At 48.3% G+C, this 18,443-nt stretch overlaps 1 protein-coding gene across 1 annotated transcript in view; it reads right to left on the reverse strand.

Moving 5' to 3' along the window:
* Positions 1–8,313: 8,313 nt before the first annotated feature.
* The window catches only part of LOC135384568 (kallikrein-5-like), a 30,396-nt gene continuing 20,266 nt past the window's right edge, over positions 8,314–18,443 (reverse strand). The window contains exons 6-9 of the mRNA XM_064613765.1: positions 17,340–17,608; positions 16,590–16,747; positions 9,014–9,165; positions 8,314–8,509 (exon numbers count right to left, since the gene is read on the reverse strand). Of these exons, the coding sequence (XP_064469835.1) occupies positions 8,314–8,509; positions 9,014–9,165; positions 16,590–16,747; positions 17,340–17,608 (775 nt within the window). The remainder of the gene's footprint in view (positions 8,510–9,013; positions 9,166–16,589; positions 16,748–17,339; positions 17,609–18,443) is intronic.

Raw genomic sequence — 18,443 nt, forward strand, 5'->3', positions numbered from 1 at the left:
GTTCGTTGCATTCACGTAGGACTGTCGACGCAGTTCACAGTTAGAGTTCCAGCTTCCCGGGTTTCGGCACCAAAATGTAGTAGAAATTAGGAGAAAGTAGCACAAATTGAAGATCTCCCTCTCTACAAGTTAAACGTTCGATGGGGTCGGCTGAAAACTCGAAGAAAGAAGGCGACGAGGCAGTCAGTTCGAGAACAAGAATGCAACTAACTTTATTTACAGAGAAACCGGGAAAAAGCGGGAAAGCGTGAAAGGAGAAAAGACACTGCTCAGTGACGGCTCAGGTTACAGCCGGGGACGAGCGTCGTCGCAGCTCACAGTGGGGTTCCGTGAAAAGGGAGCGTCCACTCAACATGCATGGCCTTTTGGCCATCTGCACTTATTTTCTCAACATGCGGATACGATGCTGGTATCTCATTCATACGCGCAAAGGTGAACAGCAACCCCAATACATTTTCCACTAGACCCCGTGCATCCTCGTTTGTTTTATCACAAATGTGAAAATGCCCCACTGAGCGAACGCGACCACTTTCGCGTGTATCAATGAGATAAAGGCATCGGATCCGTGCGATATCAGCCGGCATACACCTTCACATAATCCTCGAAAACACAAACAAACATCGCGACGATAACCACAGCTAAGGGCAATGCCGAGTCAATATAGAGTTTTAGAAGACCGTTGATAACGTGGCCTGCGTGGAACCGTGTCAACCGGAACCAATCAGTGGACAAGATTTGGAGTCACGCACCACTGCGATTGGTTCCGATAGGCACGATAACTTTATCAACGGTATACTAAAACTCACTAATAGCTCATGGCAAGGCTTAGACCTCCACAGCAACAGTGGGACAGTCGGGACACTATTTGCCTTTATTTCTCGTAAGAGCCACCAGGGTTGCTCTCTCCCCGAGTTTAGCTCCGCCAGTCGAAGTGGCGTTCCAGTTAACTCTGCCTCGAGCTGCACATCAGATTCCCGCATACTTGGGAACCGCTCACACTTCCTCCTCCGCCTGTTAAACGGTGGACGCGTGTCCTTTGAAGTATCCCGCTTTCGGTGGTTCTGGGCGCTTGGATGAAAAGATCATTTGGGGGATATGGGTCATTGCCACCCGCATGCCCAGATCAACTGAAAGCCCAGAACCTCCGAATATTATGAAATGAGATTATGGTTGAATTGGGACGTCGGTGGAAAGGTTAGGCCTCATATCCTTCAAATGCCCATTTCCACCGACGTCCCAAATCAACCGAAAGCTCATTTCATCCGAAAAAATGTTCGGAGGTTCTGGGCTTTCGGTTGATCTGTGCACGCGGGTGGCAGTGACCCATATCCCCCAAAAGCTCTTTTCATCCGAGCGCCCAGAACCACCGAAAGCGGGATACTTGAAAGGACACGATTCCTCTGTTTGTCAGGGAGAGGAGGAAGGCTGAGCGGTTTTTGGATGTGCGGGAATCCAATCCTGCAACTGAGTCAGAAGTGAAGTTTGCAAAGGAAAGGTATTATTGATGTCGATCGCGTTCAAGAAATGATCCCATCCGAACAGAGAGATATTTTCCATGTGAGTGACAGGACTCCAGGCACTGTGTAGGTCATCATAGTGGAAAGCAAATATAGTAACAAAGCGCCCACTTCACAGGTCTCGAAGAAGGTTAAAAAAGAGGCCTCCTCCTTTACTTTTCTTTTATGCGTTCTGTTAATACAGTTCAGACGTTCAGAATACACGCTATTAACCGGCTGAAACAACCCCTAGAAAAAGCTTGCAAACAGTATGAATGCATGAAACCAACATATCGTCTGAAGTTCTGAACTGTCGATCTCCTCTGAAGGCGCTTGAGGTTTGTTTGTTTTTCGCCGTCCCTCTAAATGTTCCAGCCACGGAACATACCACTCCCACCGTGCTCTTTTTCCGTGAATCATGACGCGGACTTCCATGACCTTCCGAAGATAGTGCTTCTCCCGTCAGCAACGTGCATACCAATAAAATTCATTTTCGGGATACCTCTCCGTTCAGATCACTTCTTGAACGCGATCTCATTTGTACACACCGAGTGTGGTGTCATTGCTGTCCAACTACGATCAAGCTTCTTTAATATAGATCTCGTGCATCAGCTCTCATATTTATATTAGTCATATATGTTACATCTCTAAGGAGAATTATTCGTAAGCAGGGGAACAAAGGCAGCTGTGCCAATCAACCGACCGCATACCTCATGCTACAGAACATTTCGAGCACCGGATGAGCAGCAGTCAGGAACCCACGTGACCCTCTCTGGCGAGTTGAAGGAAGTACAGCTCGAAGCAGAGTTAACTGGAACGCCACTTCGACCGCTGAATCGGGAAGAGAATCACCCTAGCTGCGCTTAGGAGAAATAAAGGGAAATAATGTTTCCACTGTCCTACTTATGGCGAATCGTGGTGGTCATTTAATTACAACAGTGCTTGGCGCTCCGAAATTGCTAGGTCGGCTCCGGAGCTGGATCATGTGACAGTTGCCACCCGAACATGAGTGCCAGGGATCTGGCGGTTTTAGGATCAGGATCAGGCTCGCCTCATCCCTTTTGAATCAGGGCAGAGTTCGTACACTTGGATCACGCTAGGGCCATCGCGGTCGCCTGTCTTCGGGTTCCGTCGTCTGCTAAATCACGTGAACTTCGACGTGCGGTCCAATGAGAGCACTCGCCACCGTTGCAGTGCGGATTTGACGACACCGGATATAGTTGGGCAACCCACTTCTCGATCGTTTCGAGACCGGACGAAAAAAGTAATAGCTGGGAAATTCCGTAGCGCACGGAAAGTGCCACGCGAACATGCAAGATTGCTTGACTGCTCGGAATCTGGCAAAAAAAGAAACGTTGCCACCAAATGATCACCACTCGCCATGATGCTGCGAGGGCAGTGGCGTATCTAGGGTGTGGCAGGTGTGGACAGGTGCCATGGGCGCCAGGTGAACAGGGGCGCCAGTATGTGGTCGGGTGTGAATGTCCCAGATAGGGCACTCAACCTGGCACATTCATAAATGATCTAAAGCACCCGCCATTAGGGAGGTTGTAGTGTGAAACCTAGTGCGGACCACACGAAAACGCATCCCCAAGGACATCATGTTAACCATGTTGCCATGGGCGCAGGTAGCTCTAGATACGCCACTGTGCGAGGGTGTCCGCCTTGGCATGAGTTGTTGACTCGGCATTACTCTCAACGGTGGTTATCATCGTGATGTTTGTTTGGGTTTGAGACGATTATGTAAAGATGTATGCTGGCCGATATCACGCGGATACAGTGCTGTTATCTCATTGATACGCGCAAAGGTGGACAGCAACTCCAATAAATTTTCCACTAGACCCCGTGTATCCTCGTTTGTTTTATCACAAATCTGAAAATGCCCCACTGAGCGAACGCGACCACTTTGGCGTGTATCAATGAGATAAAGGCATCGTATCCCTGCGATATCAGCCGGCATACACATTCACATAATCGCCGCAAAAACAAACAAACATCGCGACGATAACCACAACTAAGGGCAATGCCGAGTCAATAGCTCATGGCAAGGCTTACACCTCCACAGCAACACAGCCACAGTGGGACAGTCGAAACACTATTTGCCTTTATTTCTCGTAAGAGTCGCTAGGGTTGCTCTCTCCCCGAGTTTAGCTCCGCCAGTCGAAGTGGCGTTCCAGTTAACTCTGCCTCGAGATGTACATCGGATTCCGGCATACTTGGGAACCGCTCACCCTTCCTGCTCTCCCTGTTAAGCGGTGGACGCGTGTCCTTTGAAGTATCCCGCTTTCGGTGGTTCTGGGCGCTTGGATGAAGAGATCATTTGGGGGATATGGGTCACTGCCACCCGCATGCCCAGATCAACCGAAAGCCCAGAACCTCCGAATATTTTTTTGGAGGAAATGAGCTTTTGGTTGAATTGGGACGTCGGTGGAAATGGGCGTTTGGAGGATATGATCTGCTACCCATAACATTAGCTTGTTCAACGTGCACAGGGGGAGTGTTGACTAACACGTTGCAAACTACTAGGTATCAACTCTACTTCGGGTATCGTTTTGTTGTTTTCGGTTTCCTTCATTTTTATCTGCGTGTGAATAAAGGCAGAGAGCGAGCAACAACAGCAGCACGCTCATTCTGAAACGGATCACGGACTGGGTGGTTGCTCGGGCCTAATGTACGAAGCATATGACCGAGTTAATTTAACACCCTTTGCCCCTCTTGTGGAGTGCACGGCGACCTCTGCCACATCACCCCGGCTTGCAGGCGATATCACCACGAGCGTGCACTGACGGAAGTTTCTGTGCAACGTATTGACAAGCGGCCGTTCAACCTCACGAAGATCCTCGGACCGTGGTCGAACGATACCCACCGTCACCGTCCCCGGCAAGGCCGCCGTCTTCTTGCGGAGTACTTGCCCTCCACCGGTGTGGTGACGGCTCTCTGAAAGAGTTGCCCCTATCATCATCCCCTCATCCGTCCCCAATGCGCAATAGGGCAGCGCGTGCCGCCCGAGCGGCGGTGAATCGCCCATCTCATCACCATCCAGTGTGAGTGCGCGTGCGCGCGTGTTTCTGACAGATAAGGCTGGGAAAATGGTACTTGCGTTGTTTATAAAACGAAGTGCGGTGAAGCCTCCCTCTCTTGGACACCCGTGGTGTAGCCGAGCTACAGAATACAAGGAAAAAAAAAAAAAAGGAAAGCAACACAGCTGTGTTGCCAGAAACGTCCCCTTCCCATTCAATTCATGTTCACTAGTGTTACCTCGTACCTCTCTACCCACTATTCACTGATAATTAATGCTAATTTTGGTAGCTTCAATTCCGCGCGGATTCCATTCAATGGCATTACCTTTGGAGCTTTTCGAGTAACGTGCAGCTTGCTTGAGAGTTCAATCCTACTTGGTATTAAACTGAAGGACTTGCCTTTGGAAACACTATCTCTGGGAAAACACTATCCTACTTCCGAGATGAGGAGTTGTCCGGCATAGAGAATTTCATCCCCATGCATTTTCAACGGGAGCAAGCCGGTGCAATGAAATCTTGTCCGACATGGGGAGTTGCCCGAGGTGGGTAGGTGTCCGGCTTCGGACGTTTTACCGTAGTAGATTAGTGAACCAAATGAATTGATACCAATCGTTGATATCAATCATTCAATCAATTCATACCCTACTGTACTCATTTGTCTTCTTTTTGTCTTCTTTTTGTTTACCAACAAACGCGTTTTCGAGTAGCCAGTTCTGACTGGGTCGGGACTAACCTCTCCATATTTTTCTTTCTTTTCCAATCCAATCCAATCCAATCATACCAATGAAACCAAACGCATATAAACGCTTTAAACTGAGTTCACTATCCTGAGGTTCAGACTTCGCGCTCGCTGTACATGGGTGTCCTTGGATGTACTTCCGAACTCATCCTGGATGCTAGTATTCTACGTCGATGAGCCGCACCTTCAGCAGAAGCGGAGTTGTAAGCGCAGTGAAGCAATGAACGAGTAGGTGTACAGCTTTTGTTATTTGTTTTGCTGTTCATAAATATCGACACAGAAAAGATGCAGGGGACAATTGTAAAAACCCGTGGCTGACCAACAGTAGATATCGCGATATCGCTAGCGAAGTAGTGCAGCGAATGATATAGTTTTATGTTACCATTCATTGGCGTGTAGAATTCATTCTCCATTCACACAAGAAAAAAAAAAAAGAAAGAAAGAAAAGAAATAACTACGCATCCCAATTTCAACAAATCGGGAGAGCAAATGATAACACTCCGTCGGCTGTGATGTGTTTCACCAACTACCCACAATTACGCCCCTGTATTTTAAGCCGCGCTGGCGCCTGCGGGACCACTTTTTTTCCGCCCATACAACCAGGGATAATTTTTTCCGGGACCATGTTTTCACCCGTTCGCTTCCTAGTTCCGGCTGTTAGCTGTATCTGCTGAACCACGTCCCAACGGCCAGATAACTAAGGACACTACCCTGTCAGGTATATGCTGGCCATTGCCACAAAGAACATCATGAGTCACCCTGAAATTCCTGGGCCAGCTTTGACGTGTTGCATTTCATCCCAAACCCATGAGCAGGTCATGTTATCGAGGGCAGAACACACATTTTCCCTGTGCCCGGGATTCGAACCCGGGTACCCTGTCACATCGAAACTGGGAGGTACCCGGGTTTGAATCCCGGTGCCGGCTGTGCTGTCTGGGGTTTTTGCTGGGTTTTCCTCAGACGCTTTCAGACACATGTCGGCACAGTTCCCTTAGAAGTCGGCCCAGGACGCACATTCCCCCAGGGCGTCAGTCGTGACGTTGCCCACATACGTGAGGCCGACAACGGCAAGCCCTATCGCCGCCGCCACCACCACCACCACCACCACCACCACAAGTAACAAAGTGAAGTGCAGTTACTGAATTCATCTTCGTAGCCTATAGAGTATATATTTTTTTCATCATAATGTAGGGTAATTTCTGAGGGTTACCTCCGATGCTGTCACACATACACCGACACAGTCCCCTTAGAAGTCGCCCCAGGACGCACATTTCTCGTCGTCGACGGCATCCCGATTTCCCACAGAGAGAACAAAAATGAATATTGACCAGCCTATACGAGTGCCGGTCATCCCGTTCCACACGCTACGAGTAGCAGCCCAGAATTATCAGCAGCAGTACAGCAAAGAAAGGATTGGCAAAAGTCATCAGAGCTGATTATCACGTTTTCATTCTGCCCCAAGCAGCACAATGTACTAAGTCGAGTGCAATAGGGGTGGACGGTATGTGTCTTATCAATGTTCTTTAGTTTCACGAGTCTGTTCAAGGTCTTTCACTTACCCGTCCACCCCTGTTGCACTCGACTTTCAGTACATTGTGCTGCTTGGGGCGTTAGGCAATTGGTGCTGATAGCCAGCCTCGGCGCGCGATATCTGATGTTCCCTTTCTTGTCTGCCCACTTCTCTTTCCATCTTCCTTCCTCCTCACCTTATACTTTTCTTTCAAGTTGGCTTTCCTACATGTTCTTCTGCTATCAGGCAGAACTTGCATCGAAGGAGGTGTCCCTGAATTCTGGTCATGGCCAGGGGCGCCGGAACAGGGGGAGCAGGGGGAGCGACGGCTCCCCCTCATTTACAGATGAGGTAGCACGGCTCCCCCAGATATGTAAATTATGTTTGTAATTATATTAACATTATCTTCTCACTGACATATTCATACACATTACTTCAGCAATGTTAATTTAGGTCTACTGTACAAGTATGCGCATGTCGTAATTTGCAAGGAGCACGTTTTCAATTTGTGTACCACCCCTGTATTGCCTGAATGAGCCCTCAAGAAAAATAAATTATGATGATGATGGTAGCATTTTTTTCCGCTCCCCCAGTGGAAAAATAGTTCCGACGCCACATGGCTGATCATGAACATCTGCTTTTATGGAAACGTACAATGTACATTCTATGTAAGCTGTATACTTCACAAACAAAACGATAAAATAATAGCTGACATTACCTTTAGAGTGTTTGTGTTGGAAACCTGCAGTACTTTTATGCTAAATATGCTCCTTACAGAAATAACAAAAATGACACTAGTTGTTGTTTTACCACTCTGTTTGCGAAGCTCTTCACAAACGGTGATAAAACGAATCCTGATTGCTGTTTTTGTTGTACATGTAAGAAACAGATACAACATAAAGGTACCGCATGTTTCTAACACAAACACTCTAAAAGCAACGTCAGGTATTATTTTCTTGCTTTCTATGCAAGGTATTCAGTTTCTATGGAAAATACAAGATTCCTCGAAAGCAAATGATCATGATGTACATGCGTACAAGCTCTAAACCATGCGTAGTAGTAACTGGAATGCAGAACAGCTGATTTAGAAAGCAACAAGCCAGGTATGCAACATCCGAAATAAAGCCACGTTCATCCTGAGAATATCCCAACAATGCATCCCCTGGACTTCCGAAAGGCCCATTTCGAAGGTTCACTCGGAGCCTGTAGGGATGGGCAAGGGACGAAGTGATGCTGTCCCAGGAACAGCCGCATGATCCAAAGGTGGCAGTCCCATGGGCGTCCGCGGGACTGGTGTGTGTTATCTGCGACCATCAAGTTCGGGACCACGTGGAAACGCAAATGCCAGGCCTCTTTCCCTTCATGAGGGGTATGGGGGGAAAGGGAGATTTACTGAACGAATTTCACACGGGTACTATACAACGAGCATAACGCACACACAAGATACACGATACAGGACGATGGAAAATGCGGCTATTAACAAATGAGAGGCAATGAATGATGGATGACCATGGGTTGGCGTAAAATATGTACAAAATATGAATACACTTATGGCGGGTCACCAGTGATGGTGACGAGACCGCCGACAGCGCGGACAGAAGGGTGATGACCCCAACGGCGCACAAAACCACCCTCTCCTAGCTCAAACAGTTCCCTCTGGAGGAGGCTGACGACGCGTACCCGCAAAGATCGCACGAGTAGGAAGATCGGGACGTCGCGCCTACGCTGCGCCACAGCCTTGCATCTGGCACCCCACAAGCCGTTACAAGCACACTGTACCATTGGCTGGCACGTCTGCGGTCAAGGGGCATTGGGCACATAATGTTTGTATGCCGCCTGACTAGCTGCCAGAATATGCGGGCTATGCGGCATTCGAAGAGTACATGACGGTTGGTCTCCACACTGGTGCAGTATGGGCAGATATTCGTCGGAGTAATGTTCTACACATGGAGGCGATCACGCGTCGGCTGTATGCTCCACGGAAAACTCCATAGTGTGTCGAACAAGGAAGGCGGGAGCCACGAGCACACAGACCTGCTCCACGCGATGGTGTCCACCTGCCGACGACGGTGGGCCCAGACTGCGCTGCTGCACGCCCTTCATATTTCGAAGTCCACCAAATGAAGTCACGTGTGCACTGCGTCATTTGAGCTGTTCCTGGGACACAAATTCACGCAGATACAATTTAGCATGACACATGAATTTAGCGACGTCCTTCTCATAGATGGCATCTTCGGAAGGTCCTTACTTGACGTAGATGTTGACCCAGTCCACATATTCCGAGACCCTCGTGTACACACCCGGAAGTGAAGGGAGGGCGCACTGGACTCCCCAAGACACAAGACCAATAAGAACGAAGCGTTCGTTCTTCTTGAATGTCAAAGGACCGCCTGAGTCGCCCTGAAAAGAGATATAAGTGTGTAGGTCCTCAAGTCAGTCTCAAGTCAAGAGATACAGTGGATGCAACGCTGGGGCTTTCTATCTCACTTGTGAATATGTACAAGTCCATGCATTCTTTCAATGCAGAGAACGTTTTGAGAAGACATTTAGTGAGCTTGTCCGCATAAGAAATTCGCGGGTGGCTGTTTCTCAGCACGATTCTGGACGCAAACTGTTTCGAAGGTATTTGGTCGCTACGGTCGAGCGCCGATATCGATGAGATATTTTTTATTTGTCGCCTGACTAGTGGTCTGCTAGTGGATTAGGAATCCCCCTGTTTTCTCCTGCTTTGATAAAGAAATTATCTTTCGTATTTATTTTTCTGAATTTCATTTTTCTATGTACGAAAATAACATGTAATATATTACATACTAAATATATTGAAGGGGGACCTCGGGACAATTGTAATGGCTGTGTAAATAAGTGCGATACATTCTTCCGAATGAGAAATGAAGTCGGTTTGGCAGTCAGGGGCTCGTCAGTTGCTGAGAGAGCTGGGAAGCTCAAAACTAAACCGAGACTCCTGAGCGTTCCCTCCACTACCTCCTGTACCCCGCGTGGCGTCACCAGTAGTCTCGTGTGGGCCACAGCCTGTTTTCCCTGGCCCTGTGGGCCCTGTAACTTCTTTGTGCACCACGGATGACCAGTCATTTGCTTTCTCGATTTCGTTCTAAAATACTCGCCGGCGGTAAAAGCAGAACCTACAGAGAGCCGTACACGAGGAATACCGGTGAGGTAAAGTCTAGTGTGTATTGAGAAATTGATGTTCTGAGGCTGCAACACATAGAAAGGACAAATACATACAAAGCTTCAAGTGCCTAAGAAATTAATGTTGAAAGATGGAAGTCACTGAAAAGGTTAGCCAGCTGTAGGACAATGTAGGACTCAACGTTCAACTGATGCCGCTTGCGTCGATCCCGTCGTATGAATGTGTGTATGAGTGAGAAAAATGTAAGAGTGAAAGGGGGGGGGGATGAGTGAGAAAGTGGTTGGTCTGTCCCTTCAGATGACGCACCCTTGGAAGTTGCTGGGGAGGTGTGTTAGCTTAGCTCAATTGGTAGAGTCCTACAGCTGGCTAACGTTTTCAGTGACTTCCATCTTTCATCAAGCCTAGTGTTGCTAGACTAGTTTTCCGTGGCGCTTAATCACTGAAACGAAAATATTCCTTTTCGAATTATCTGTGCCACTTGGGGATGAGAAATTGTATTCACTGAAATATACGGTAGGGATTTATGTCGCACTGTTACCTCAACACGTTTTTGGTGCGGAGTCTCCCTTTAAGGGTCTATCAACACCAGTTACAATTCACTACTGACACTAGTTATCGCTACATACACTAAATTATATTGGAGTTCAACTGCGCACTCTTGATTTGGAGAAGCACGTGAGACTTTTCTAATGATCCAGCCAGCCGATCCAGCTGCTTCCTTTGACGTCAATACATAAGTCACTAAACAGGCGTGCTCGGCAGTGACTGCGGCTGCAACTTATACATATGATAACGGCTTTTCAGCTGCTATCGTTGTAGGGCTGAGTAGTGCGCTGTACCAACCGAACCATGCTCCGTACATTGTGCGAAAGAGGAACCACAAATAGCAGTAGTGGCCTTCTATTTTCTACGACAGTACGCACCGCTTCTGTCACGTGGCTCTCAATAGAAATAGAAATAGAAAAAAAAAATGGAAACGTAGGTCGCAGTGGTGCGACCAGCTGTTCCAGGACACTTGACGTGTGAAAGCACTGAATGAGTTAAAAGATTATATCACCACGTATGTCCTTGAGGTAGGTCGTCAGTGCACACAGCGCATGTTGCTGTTGCTGCCCTGGCCAGCTCCCCAGTACCTACTCAACACTAAATGATCGGTTGTCAAGTTTCGCGTGAAGTGTGTTCGCCGACTAGAGTTGAAGCGTCCCCAAGCAGTACAGAGAACCGGGATGGATAAGGTTGGGAAGGCAACGGCAGCTACTGGTTCTACAAAGGCCGGTATCGAATGTAGGAGCCCGAAGCTAAGCCAATAGTGTCCCAGTACCAAGAGAACGAAGAAATGCGAGAGGAAAAAATTGTGAGGTCGCTTCCCGACAAATCCCCGATAGTCACCCGATTCGTGATCACGTGGTAGATGTTAAAAAAAAGATAAATCGTAGGATTTCACCCCGTTCATTCCCCGACACCATGCCGATGGCATATCACGTGGTCGTGCCTCATACAGAGCAGGCAAACGCACTTTTAGGACCTCCAAGCTTACCATGCAGAGGTTGATGCAATGCTGAACCATGTAGGCGCCACGGCGGCTACAAATTCAAACGGCGATACGCGAGAGCAGAGAGGGTGAGAGTCGAGAGTGACAGTTGGGAGTTGGATGCGTTGCGGTGAGTTCGTTTTGTCTTCGGTTGCCGTAGGAAGGATCGTTTAACTTCTGTGCAGTATTTGCGTGTGTTTTAGTGCGCTTTGTAAGACAATGCGATGACAGTGGTCCTTGCACAACACATTGTCGATTTCCCGGAAGAGCTCTCACAAGAAACGGACGGTGAAACGCCAACCGGACTGCACGTGGTTGTGATTCTGATGTTCGAAGGTATGAGTGATGACCGTGATTTTTTACTTACTATTAATTAGATGTTTTATTTTAGAAACTTAGGGGGAACTCTAAGAGATACAGATTCCGAACGTATCGTTAAGAGGAAAGGGGTATATGTCGCGACCTGCATGGAAACCAGGAGTGTCATGCGTTATCTTCTCTGAGAAAATAGAAGATGTGAGGTGGGCAATAAAACGTAAAGCTCCCTGTGATCCGTGAGTGCATCGCACAGCCAGGCATACGGTTTGTCCAGACAGAGTGAGTGATCAGACTTACACTATGTAGTACGTATGTATAGAGATGCACTGATTTTTTCTTTCTGCTTAGTGTATGCTTTCAGCAGAATAAACAGTATATTTCCTTGAGCAATATGTGCATTTCCACGTATTATTTTCGGTTATGCATTCAGTGGTCCCAGCTGCCAAGTGGCCAGATCCCGGACACTTGCAGAGGGGACCAATGGATCCGTTCCACTAGTTGCACTTCAGGTGAAAGTGGTTCCACTTTCAACTGGTCCCAGTCACTAAATGGTCCTACACTCAAAGCGAGACGTGTCCAATAAACCACTTTGAAGTGGTCCCACTCCAGATTTTTTCCTGGGATTCAGTAGGCACTTTGACTCAGCCAACTATTTTACGCTACAGAATGATGATTCCTCATTCCCGAACGCCACCATTTGCAAGTTTCACGTGTTTGAAAATGTTGGTTCGCAGATAAAAGATGTATTTTCTCCAAATGCGGATTAAGTGTGAGTTTTCATGAGTGCTAACGCAGATGAGGTAATTGGGATCACCGTTCGTGATGCAAACGCGCCGTACATTACCAGGAAGTGGTCCACAAATTCCACAAACTATCCCAAACGTCACACATAGACGAACATCCCGAGAAAAAACTGGTTTGGGAGCAGATGATCAGTTCGATAAGATGAACCCAGACATACGATGTACTCTCATTAACCTTTTACCCCGCAACGTCTTTCATTTTTACTTTGTGGGACAGCGTTGGCCTCGGTTAAATGCTGTTCTGCTATTTTCTCCGTGTTTCAACTGTCCCAACTGCATTTGACTTGTATATGGTTGTCGCCGCGTGTCGTTTTACCTCTTTTACTGTGACTATTTTTTTACTTTTGGTTATATTGCTGCAGGGAGTCTTCTTGGATCCTGCAAGGGTGTTTCATTATACTTTCCTTTTGACAAGCCAGTACCCCTGAGTCCAGACGAGTGCTGCCTTTTAGCCGTTTCGCTAGGCTGGAAAATATGTAGTCACTTATAGTCAATCTGCTTCTCTTGTTATACCTAATAATAAATGAGAGCGTCACGTGAGCGTCTTGTTCTTTTTGGATGCAGAACACCTTCCGAACAGCCGTAGGAGGAAAGTTTTTTTCCTGTGGCACGTTGAAAACTGGCGGTACTGAAATTGCGGCCAATTTCAATCCAGTAAGTACTGCAGAAATAGTCAGTTTTCCTTTTATCGCTCGGTTCAGAAAGTGTACCTCGTTTGAGATGAAAATCTAGCTTTAAAAGCGAAAAATTAAAAATAAAAGAGGGCGACGAGGAAGGGGAGGGAAGGCTCCTATTCAGTACCTGGGACCAGTCGGGTTCGCACCGGGCTCTGGTACCAAGCCCCAATTTTGGTCCGATGTGTTTCAGGTGTTGCAAAACCCGGTACCGGTCTGATGTTGGGCCCCGGTACTATAGTATCTCATACCGCCGTCGGACCGAAGTTTTCCCGACGCGCTGTGCTGTTTGGGTCGGCAGGTGACCAGCACGTGCTCCGTGTCCTCCACAGTTCCGCAAGTTGAACAGTTCGGCGATCCAACGACACCTATCTTATGAAGGAATGCTGCTGCGAACGGGACGTTGAGTCGCAGGCGATAGATGACGGACTCTAATGACCTTGGCATCTTCGATGGGAAGCAGTAGGTGTAGTTGGGGTCGATTCGCGCGAGGAACGAGTGATTCATGACGTCGCCTGTCCACGTGGCTTTAGAGAGGCGACTACGTAAGGAGACCAGCAAGTACTTCGAATCGGATTGCGTGAAGTAGATTTTATGAGTAGTTCTTTTATGGTGAGCAATTCGAGCGGCCTGGTCCGCCTTCTCATTTCCACTGATACCGCAGTGCCCTGGAATTCAGTGGATGATGATGTTGTGAGCCTTTGTTTCGGCAGAGTTATATGCTGCGATAACACTGTAGACGACCGGCGCAAGTGAGGATGTCATCGAACCTTGCATTGCTTTGAGACCAGATTTTGAATCAGAGAAAATAACCCATGAAGTCGGGGTTTCTATTGATGCTATATGTGTAGGAGTGATGCTTCGACGGCGTAGAGCTCTGCCGCGGTTGAGGAAGTCCTGTGAGACAGACGTATCGCACAGTGCTCTCCCGATGACGGAATGACGAGCGCGCATGTGGACGACGCTTGTAATGTGGACGCATCTGTAAATATCCGCTGGAAATCGGAGTACTGAGCAACCACATCCCGTGCAACCTGTATTACAACAGGCCCTGGAGTATCCTTCTTTGACTTGAGGCCTGGCACCTCTGGTGACACTGGAGTGAGTTTCAGCGTCCAGGAGGGAATGGGAGCTGCAGGCAGAGGCTTGAACCGAGGTATTTCTTGGAAGTAGGGCGCCAGAGCTTGGTGAATGCTCGACCTTGTTCGCGAACGAATCCAGCGGGCCAACGGATGCTTGACATGTCGAGACACCAAACGGGTATAATGCCTGAGCGATTCGGTTACTCGCAACACAGATATAGGTGGCTCTCCAGCTTCAGCAATGGCTGCGCGGTTGGAGGTTGCCCGCGGGACGCCTAGGCAGAGCTTAGTACTCTTTGCTAGGGCACGTTGCAGGGAAATCTCCGATGTGGGACATACGCCATGAAGGAATGGTACGTGATATGCAAGCATTTGCCTCACCAGAGAGGAATGAAGCTCGAACATGGAGTGGCATGCCGTGCCCCATCGGCACCCCGAAAGATACCTTATAACGCTGGTACGTGAGTCTACCTGTTGTTTCAGCTGTTTCACTTCGGCGTTCCAGGACAGAGAACGGTCGAGCATAACCCCCAGAAATCGGTGGTGGGAAACCCTTGCAAAGGACTCTCCGTTCAGGGTCAGAGTGAAGCAGGGCAGAAGTTTACGGGTGAAAGGTAGGAAGACAGTCCGTTCTCTAAAAATGTTCATAGCCCTTTGCGTTAGGTACCTGAAAAGCTTATCGATAGCGTCCTGTAGTCTTCATTGGAGCGCAGGCCACTGCTAACCGGATGACCAAATGCAGATATCGTCGGCATATAATACTTATACTATACATACTTTGCCTGTGTACCATATTTCGTTAATGAAAGTCAGAAGGGCAGTCGTAGCCTTTTGTCCCAGGTTTGCAAGCGACTGGTAGGATATACCATCAGCTCCGGGGAGGACTTGGTTCTATAGCGGAGGAGTGCAGTACGTAATTCCGCAATACTGAAGGCATAGTTCAGCGCGTCATCAGCGGCCAAATCATCCGTATCAATTGAAAACTCAAGAGAGCGCTCCGACATCTTGTGCAGCTGGGTCGAAGTTGCTACCGGCGGCAGCGATAGGACCTTGCAGAAGTCATTCCCAATTGAGGTTCCGTCGACTCCGCGATGCAATGCAAGCGCCCGGAAAGGATAGTGCTGTGTGACGGGCGAACCTAGGCTCCGCACCACTTGCCAGATACGCCCTGTGGGAGTATACGGGGACAGAGTGCCACAGAAGGACCGCCAGGTCGTAGATTTGTTTCAGGTCGAAAAGCGCTGTTGATGTCGGCGCACGATGCGGCGAATGCGACAGAGCTCTACGTAGTCATCCTGCTGACCTGCTCTTCGCAAGCGGCGTTCCGCTCGACGCCTAATCGTGCGCAGTTTTTCAAACTCGATGTCAACTGCACTGAACTTCGGGGGTGATTGAATCACTTGCAGTTCCACTGGAATATCGTGGTGAGCTTTTGACTAGTCATTCTGAGTTACATTGAAGAGGTGCTCCATCGCAAGAAGGGCTTGGACTTCCGCGATGCGAGCTCAGTTCGGAAGATCTCGGAGGATAGCCCGTAGGGCGGCAAACAGTAGAGGGATAAAACAGGTCAACGACGTCGTTGCATGGTCACTAATGGCAGATGCTCTGACACGAGAATCTTTCCGCTTAAGTTGCAATTCAGCTACTAGTATAGGGTTCCGCTTGGCCTTCTCAGAGTTGTCGGCCTCACTAATCTTGCGACTAGAAAGTGCACTTGCATATGAGTTCCCTGGACAGGGAGCATTAGTTCGCTGGATGCTCTTATGCTCTCGCTCTGGGCGAGATGACAATGATAAATGGAGATACTCTGGAGTAGCTGCCTTCACGAATTCAGGATTCGGAGGAGCTTCGCTATGTATACGCGGTCTGCCGTGCCGTACTCTCCAGGCGTGGGCGGCGTGGGCGACTCTAGCAACAGCGCAGGCCCCGTACGTGGAAGTGTGACGACCATCGCAGTTTACACATCTTGGCTCACGACGTGCAGTACAGGCCTTGAAATCATGCTCCCCCGCACAAATTTGGAACGTTGACGGCCGCGACAAGTCTTAGCAATGTGACCAAATCTCTGGCATTTGAAGCACTGAATTGCAGGTGCTACATAGTCACTTACAGGGTGTCGAGTAAAGCCTAAGGCTACTTCATGAGGCAACTGTGGCTCTCAATTAGAAATGGTGGCGATTGCTTGTTTGTTAGGCTCTGATGCCGTCGTGACCGCAACGTCACGTCTTCTAAGACAACTGGAGGATAGGATAAGCGACAAGTGAATACCTGACAAGAGTCTCTTCCCCCTTCCTGGTATCCGGCACACATCATGGTGTCGTAGATTTGTTCTCGCCGGCCCTTTCTTTTAAACCACTGCTTACACTCCTCATTAGGCAATACCTCCACGTCTACTCTCTGGAGTATGTTCGGTATGTAGGATTGACCTGGAATAAGTAAAGGCGAGATGCATATGTCGTTAGGGTCACATGTTTCCGACGAAACGAGCTCGTACCTCCCTCCCTCATACATTGCAAACGACATGGCTAATGGGTCATCCGACCGACCCTTCTTTTATTACACCATTCATTTTCACGGACAAGTTAAGATATGGAACGAGGACGGACTATTATGCACAAAATGAAGCTAGCCAATGGCTTCTTGCCTGGAGACCGTGTTGTCGTTCTTGCTTTGTCATTGAGAGCAGCTAAAATGCTCTTCACAGGTCATGTTCTCGCCTTCCGCATTACATTTTACATACAAGTTTTAGCAGAATTTTCAAATACGGGAATTGTAAACCTCAAGCGAAACGCGTTGGTCCGATTGACAAACATCGGATAACACGATTCCCCAAACAATGTTGACGGCCTGCTTTAATCGCTCGCCCAATGAGCCGGAGCGTAAATATGGTGGCGCTGTCATTTCAGCAGAAGTAGAACTTAGAAGCGACAGCAAGCTTTCGGAGCTAGGGAAAACACACTTCGCGTCTGTGGTAACGCGCGACACGAGAAACAGCCTGGAAATTCTGTCAGTACGTACCGTATTTGAGTCTGCCCCATCCGGACACAGTGGCTTTGTCTCCAGTGAAATTCTCTCCTTTTTCAGGTAAGCATATTGGAATGATGTGTTCCCTGAATATAACTGGGTGTGACAATTCCAGCAATGCTATATCGTTCTTGAAGTTCCTCCTGTCAAAGCCTTCGTTGACCACTTTCCGCTTGACAGTGTATTCTTCGTGAGGATACCTCTCCGATGTGTCACGTATGCTGTGCTCTCCTAGCCGAATGCGAAGGTTCGATGCAGGCGTCCTGCGAAGGGTTTCGTGAAGGTTCTTGAGTTACAGTAGAATAGCACATGGTGCAGGTGTTCCAAGTGAGTGAGTGAGGTAGATCAGAAACAAAAGTAGAGACGTAAGGCCGCGCAAGGGCAACCAGCTTGTTTACCTTCTCGAGATATTAGAGGGTTTTACTACTGGTGTAAGCAGGTTTATTCAAAAGCGTTGCGTGCGCACGAAGGTAGCGTTTCCCGTGTTTTAAACATTTCGTGTCTCTAACAGCGTCGTGTCTATTTTACTGTAATCTGTTTCACTTTCGCTCATTTATCATGCCACGCGTTCGGATTACCCCAATCTACGCACCTTTGAGGCGATCTCTCCGAGACAGTTCTTAGGTGCCTCTGCATTCCACGGCCTCCTGGTACACGCCTAGCACTTATGCATCTACCCTGAACAGAAGGTCGAAGTCAATAATGACTACCGATAATCTTATATATGTTTCTCGTTGAACTCCATCAGACCATTTTCCCCCTTCTGCTCAGTCTCTCTCTCTCTTAATCAATTACGGCATGTTGCCAAGCCAACGTCGTTGTCGGCCATTTTGTAGGTTCATGTACAATAACAGCTAATGACATCATGAGCCATTCAAGATCACGGCACTACATGCCCAATAACAGTCCTTGCTGTGATGTCGAACGTTCGCATGCAACATGGCGTTGACCATCAGGGATCTGAGTTCTAGGCGGAAAAAGAATTACACACAATATTGGTTCCGCACATAATAATCCAGCCCTGCCGCAACTCTCCATGAGAACGGTGATTGATTAAAAACCGTATTTTCCTCGTTTTTCCGCCACAAATGGTATTTT

This window comes from Ornithodoros turicata, chromosome 2 (assembly GCF_037126465.1).
Source record: "Ornithodoros turicata isolate Travis chromosome 2, ASM3712646v1, whole genome shotgun sequence".
Taxonomy (NCBI): Eukaryota; Metazoa; Arthropoda; class Arachnida; order Ixodida; family Argasidae; genus Ornithodoros; species Ornithodoros turicata.